The 6,802-nt window shown below is 54.1% G+C and overlaps 1 protein-coding gene across 1 annotated transcript in view; it reads right to left on the bottom strand.

The window, feature by feature from the left end:
- The window catches only part of LOC104493520 (otoferlin-like), a gene marked incomplete at both ends in the record, with an annotated part of 59,890 nt that extends 54,426 nt beyond the window's left edge, over positions 1 to 5,464 (bottom strand). The window contains one exon of the mRNA XM_010136220.1: positions 5,406 to 5,464. Within this exon, the coding sequence (XP_010134522.1) occupies positions 5,406 to 5,464 (59 nt within the window). The remainder of the gene's footprint in view (positions 1 to 5,405) is intronic.
- Positions 5,465 to 6,802: the final 1,338 nt, after the last annotated feature.

A 6,802-nucleotide genomic window follows, 5' to 3' on the forward strand; every position in this document is an offset into this window, starting at 1 on the left:
AGCACCTGGGGCAGTGTCTGCCAGGGCAGGCATCATGCCCACCATGGATGACATCTGCCTGTAGAATCACAGCATGGTTCAGGCTGAAAACACTCTTTTAGCTCCTTGAGTCCAACTGCTCCCCCAGCACTGCCAGGTCCCCACTGACCCCTGTCCCTCAGCGCCACCTCCACACGGCTGGGAAACCCCTCCGGGGATGGGGACTCCACCACTGCCCTGGGCAGCCTGGCACAGCCCTGCACAACCCCAACGGGCAAGAAATGGTTCCTCAGGGACAACCTCAACCTCCCCTGCTGCAACTTGAGGCCGGTTCCTCCCGTCCTGTCACTTGTTCCTGGGAGAGACCAACCCCCACCCGGCTCCAACCTCCTGTCAGGGAGTTGTGCAGAGCCAGAAGGTCTCCCCTGAGCCTCCTTTTCTCCAGGCTCAACCCCCCCCCTCCAGGTCCCTCAGCTGCTCCTCAGCGCACTTGTGCTCCAGACCCTGCAGCAGCTTCGTTGCCCTTCTCCGGACATGCTCCAGCCCCTCAATGTCCTTCTGGGAGTGAGGAGCCCAAACTGAGCCCAGCATTCGAGGTGCTGAAATCTCACTGCACACTCCTGCTGCTCTCACCAGCTCCGAGGCAGCTGCTGTTGCCCAGGAGCTGCTTTGCATTCACCCAGCCTCTTTGCAGACAGGTTTTCCTTCCCTCAACACCCTCACAGGGACCTGCCCTTCGTGCAAGTGATGAAGAAGGGCAAATGTTTTACAGATGAAGTTTTCTGGGTTAATTTATAAGAGGCCCTGAGGGACTACTGGCTCTCACCAGTTCAGTCCTGCGAGAGTTCAGCCTTTGCAAGGACCTGCACTTAATGGCTGCTCTTCACTGTGTTTATTCGTGACCATGGCCGTGGCAGAGGGCTCCTGTGGCAGAGGGCTCCTGTGGCAGTAGGTGACATGGAGGTGGCTTGTGCCAACAGAACAGCTTGCAATGGTCACTCTGCTTCAGCATGAATGCTGGGGTTCACCTGCAGGGTGAAACCACATTTATCTGATGCCATTAGGCAGTCTGATGGCCCAGGGTGTCAAAGAAGCCCAGGGACTGAGGCTGGAAGGACTCTGAGGGAGCATCCATCTGTCCCCCCTCCCCTGGCAGCAGCAGCAGCTCCACTCAACCTTCCAGCCCATTTTTACGGAGAGCTGAACATCCCAGAATTCTGCAGAACACCCTGCACTGCCTCGGTGGGTGTCAGCAAAGAAACAAGGCAAACTCATGATAAACCCAAACTTCACATCTATCCAAGGGATGCATTCAAGGTGACGCTGCATGTTGCTGGGTGGGGACATGGATTATCCCAAGCCTACCGCCTGGGAGGCTTTCCATCTCCTTCCAAATCGGACAGACGCTCACATGTCACTATAGTGGGGATTTGACCCTCATGGTTTCTCTACCTTCCTGGCTCAAACAGCTGAGCTCCTGGAACCAGCGAACTCACATCCATCGGGAATCCCTCCAGCAGCTGCATGGTTTAAGTACTAGATCGCTGTAAAAGTAACAGTGTGACCCCCAAAACTGCTTTATCCCTCCTCCATATCTGCCTATAAATTGGGGGACAAACTTTTGAGCAGGGGCTGTTGGGACAGGACAAGGGCTGATGGGTGACACTGGAAGAGGGAGATTGAGACGAGAGAGAAGGGAGAAATCATTTCTGCTGAGGGTGGGGAGACCCTGGCCCAGGTTGCCCCGAGAGGTGGGAGAAGTCCCATCCCTGGCAGCACTGGAGGTCAGGTTGTCCCTTGGGGCTCTGCTCAACCTGCTCTAGTTGCAGATGTCCCTGCTCCCTGCAGGGGGTTGGACTGGGTGAGCTTGGAAGGTCCCTTCCCACCGAAAACAGTCTGTGATTTGATGATTCTGTGCAACTGCTCTTATTTCACATTTTTGTAGGGACAGGTAGGGGGAACATGGTCGTGGGAGTAAAGACAAGTGTGATGCACCAAACGAAGAGGTGAGAAGTGGCAACCAGACGGCGTTAGAGGCTTAAGGGAACCACTGAGCTACCTGACACTGTTATGTGGTGTGGGTGGGTGTAACAGTGGGTTGGCTGGAGGAGCCCCTGCTACCCCCTCATGCTCCAAGACACATCAGGAGAATACCACCGCTTGGGGACAGCTATGCCAGCCCCAGCATCAGGGCTAGTCCAGCTGCGTGCCAGATGTGAAGAGAGAGGGATGGAGAGGGTGCACAGCTGGAGCCGCACCTCGCAGTGCCTGCACCACTGTCGATAGCCAAGTTGATAGCAACCAGCTCTCAGCATGGGGCTCAGCACCATGCTGAACACCTTAAGGGACACTCTCCCTGCCCCCTCCCCACCAGCCCTATTAGGAAACACCAGCAGCACCGGCCCAGGAGCTCCCCTGCTTTCATTGCCCTTCTTCCTCCTCTGGCTGGCTGCCTCTTTGTTCTCCTTACTGGTTTTGTTGATAAAGACATTTATAAAAAGCCCTGTGCAAAGCTCAGCAAGTGATACCTGCTGGGTCAGTTTTATCTGTTCTTATTAATGAAGGGGAGAAAAAAAGAGATGGAGGCAGATAAATGCCTTGGCAGAAGAGGAAGCCAGATGCTTCCAGTGAGACAGCACTAAGGGAGATGGGAAAGGGCATCGTTGCAAGCCATGTCACCCTCCTTAAGCCATGTCACCCCTCCTTAAGCCATGACTCCCCTTTTTAAACCATGTCTCCCCTTTTTCTGCAGCACCAGGGAGCCTCGCCTGGATGCTCATCCTGCCCATCATCTCCGAGCCTGATAAATCAGCTGTTCAGGTCAAGGCTGCAGCGCTGAGCCTCAGCTTTCTTGACAGCAGCACTTAAGCGTGTCCTGGTCGCTTTAGGAGAGACTGGATGCAGGCAGAGAAGACCATACAGGACCCATCCACAGCTCTCCATGCCCACCATCACTGGTGTCCCCTTCCCCTCTCTCCTGCGGGAGAGCTGCAGGACAAGTCCCCCCAAGAAGAAACCCTTTGGGATGCAGGACACGACGCAGCCGTTCCTGACAGTGTCAAATAGAGCCGTAGAGCTGTAGCTACCCTCTGGAAGAGCCCGCAGCTCATCTTCCCCATGCTCCGGAGAAGCACGGCTTCTGCATAATTCATTAAGCAATGAATAAAAATAATTGTGGAACAAATAGAGTGAAACCAAACAAATGGAAACCACTGGGGCAGCCCAGATGCAGCCCGGTAGCAGGTCCTCATGAATGTTAAGTGGTGGCAGGGAAAGTTGATGCCGTCCTTAGCGCTGTCAAAAAAACCTCGGGCTTTGAATGAGCCTCATGTGAATTTTCTGCTTGTTTCCAGCTGAGATAAGGCAGGGAGCATCCTCTTCATCCTCACCCTGTTTTGGCTTCTCTCACAGAGACAAGAGACTGGTCAGCTCAGCTTCACAAGCCTTCCCCACACCGGGGATAGGACCCACCCTCATCCAAATCACCCCCCAGACACAAGACCTCCATTTTGCCCCATCTCAAAGGGAAAGCAACATGCTGACCCTGGTCCCCAGCACAAAGTAACCTCTGATTCATGCTGGAGTTTCCTCTGACTGGAGCCAAGTGGGTGATGAGGAAAATCAGGGAATTTGCGGCATAGGGGACCAGCGGGTACCACCAAGCTGCTGCCAATGCATCGCCTGTCATCCAGCACAAGGAGACCAGAAGAGTCCAGAGCTTGGTCCAGGCATACAAGGCTGCTGCAAACCAACCTGCCTCACTCTGCTGCAATTCCCCATGTTGATGCTACCAGGCTGATCGTAACCAGGTTTGCATGAGGGTCTCACAGCAGCAGCTGGGATAACCATGATCTAAACAGAGAGATGGGGCCCATCCCCACAGACGCAGGATGAGGGTCTAGAAGAAAATATGATGCACACTAATAAAAACCCGTGGCTCAAGGCTCTCTTACACCCGCTGTCTTTTAAGCTCTGTAGCCCTCGTCCTTTCATGTGCTAATGCCCATCCTCTCCTGCACGGAGAAGCAGGGGACTCCAAGCTTGGCTGGGCTGCTCAGAGCTTGGCTGGGATGCTCAGAGTGGCAGATGCAGCTGGTCTCTGGCACCTCACTAAGCCTGAGACAGCTAGCGAAGCCTCCAGCCCTCCAGCCCTTCAGGAAGGATCTCCTCATTCACATTACAAAGAGTCTTGAGACACTGGCAGCTCCTCCAGTGCACACCTCCGTGGTTGTGATTCAAATCAGTTATTACACTAACAAATTGCTGCATGCAGATCTGCCGAAATCTGCATGCCGTTAACATCAGCAGCTTCCCCCAGCTGCCTCGGCTTTGCAGGAACGGGTTGGAGCCACATCTCCAGCCACCTTCTTGCTGTGCCTCACCCATCCCCTGCAACCCTGGAGCTACCAGGGGAAGATCCCACCCTGCCTGTGCACAGGGCTTCTGCTGTGCCTTAATCCTCCTCGGCAGTATAGGGGAACCTGAGATTAAGCTCTTTGCCTAAAACCTGGAGCTAGGTCTAACCCATGCCAGGGCTGCAGAAGGGCAGGGAGGAGCCGGGTGGGCTTCTGGTCACACAAGCTGGGAACATCACAGCATTTATCACCCCACAAACACATCCCATGCCTGGAACCAGCATGAAACCTGATTTTCTAAAGGTAGAAAAAGCTTTAGAAAGCGATAAACAATTTAAAGCTCTTAATATTCCTCATAACATCTGATATTCTCCAGCCCCTGGGAACATGTTATCTTCCAAGAGAAACACAAAGCCATCAGAGGAGCAGCCGTTTGCTTCTGAAAGCCCATTTCCATTGTGGATGTGACTTCTCTGCAGCACCTCTACCCCCTGCTTGTGTGGGTGACTTTAGTTCAATCATTTCACCATGTTTTCTTGGTAACTGCTGAAGAAAAGGCTGTTCATTAAAACCACACAGAACCTGGGGTTCAAGTCCTTCTCTTTGGGCTTCCTGAGCCTGAAGCCAAGCGCCAAAGGCTGATGCACCATCCAATCGGCAGCCAAAGCAGGTCAATGGGCGTGAGCCGAGGGATGCAGGCGGTGGGAAGAGGCTCAGCACCAACAGCTGAGGCACCCAGGATTTGAAACAAGGCACATATTTTCCCCTGAGGCAAGGAAAAGCCCAGCAGGATTTGCCAGCGATTCTTCCTATAACTTCAGCGCAAACAACGTGGGTTATTACTTTTTTTTTAATTCATTGCCCCATGGGAAAATGCTGTAGGGCTGTTCCCATGTCACAGGACAACCCGTGTCCTCAGTTCCAGCCAAGAGACCCATTCAATATCTGCCAGGAGAAACCCTGGAGCAGATGCCAACACATGTAAATTGGGGAAGGGAGATGTTCATCCAGAAGGGGAGTCATGGAAAGGAAACCAAATGTGAAACAGAGCAGGAGGATGACTTCTCTTACCTCATCAAACCTGGCTTCATCCTCACAGTTTTCAAGCACTCGGGTGTAGAAGGAGAGCCCTGGAGAGCAGAGAGGAAAAATGGGTTGGTTGCAGCAAGGAACTGTGCTTGAACCCCAAGGAATGAGCTTGAACCCCAAGGATGAGGTTTAGGACCAGCTACCCCAAGAAAACCAGCCCAGTTCCTGCACAGAGCAGAGGTCCTCATGTTGGAGACCAACAGCCTGGATGCAGCCATGTGTCCCTCCACCGCCACACCCCCAGATCTGCCGGGCATTGCCCGAGGCAGTGATTTGGGGAGGATGAGGAGCCTGGGGAGGATGAGGGAGCCTGAATAGCCCCTGGGGGTGGGCATGGGATGAGAGGAGGAGCAGCTGTGGAGGGGAAGCCTGGGGAGATCAGCCAAGCATGTGCGTTAGATCCTGAACTATCCAGGTTCTTCCAAGCTCTGAGGTCACCCTGTGCTTTCGGTGGGATAACCTCACCCACCCACACCCCCCTGAATCAGTATTTCCAGTTAAAAGCCCCTTCATAACACTGCAGGAGGAATGCTGACAAAAATGCTAATATTTAACCACTGACTCACAGTGAAGCATTTCCCTTCCAGAAAGGAAAACTGTCTCCTGGGTCATTAAAACCATCTCGGTGTGTGAGCCTGGTTTCGATCCAGCCTGGCACAGCCAGGGAAGGGGGTGCCAGGGGACCCCTCTCTCTGGTGGGATCCATGTTTACTTTTTTTACCCTGTCTGCAGCATCCAACCTGGGTAAAGCAAACCCAGAACATGTGTCCTGTATCTCAAATCCGCCTCCCAGTGCTCCACCACGAATCACTTCACCCACGGGCGCAGTTTCTCGGGGACATAGGCAGAGCATTGTGTTTATCTCATGCCAACCAGCTCCAGGCGAGGGTGGAGGAGACCCACCAGCCTCATGGGCTACAGGATGGCTGCCCAGCCTTGCCCCATGCACGCTGGCTACCTCCCAGTGCAAGTGGACCCTGTGCTGGTTCCCTCCTCACTTTCCATGGGGTGGGATGAGAGCTGCAGTGGGATGCAGCCTGGCCCCCCTCACCCAAGGTGGGGAATGGAACCATTTTTCCACTGTGATGGAGCCACCAGGAGTAGGGCCACAAACGTGATGGGAGGGTGGAACCCCTCTGCTGGAAGGACAGGGGAGAGAGCTGGGGGTGTTCAGCCTGGAGCAGAGAAGGCTGCGGGGAGACCTTAGTGCGGCCTTTGAGTGCTTCAAGGGGCCTCTGAGAAAGCTGGGGAGGGGCTTTTGAGCAGGGGCTGTTGGGACAGGACAAGGGGTGATGGGTGACACTGGAAGAGGGAGATTGAGACGAGAGAGAAGGGAGAAACTGTTTCTGCTGAGGGTGGTGACACCCTGGCCCAGATTG

Source organism: Buceros rhinoceros, unplaced genomic scaffold, assembly GCF_000710305.1.
Source record: "Buceros rhinoceros silvestris isolate BGI_N320 unplaced genomic scaffold, ASM71030v1 scaffold3760, whole genome shotgun sequence".
NCBI classification, from domain to species: domain Eukaryota; kingdom Metazoa; phylum Chordata; class Aves; order Bucerotiformes; family Bucerotidae; genus Buceros; species Buceros rhinoceros.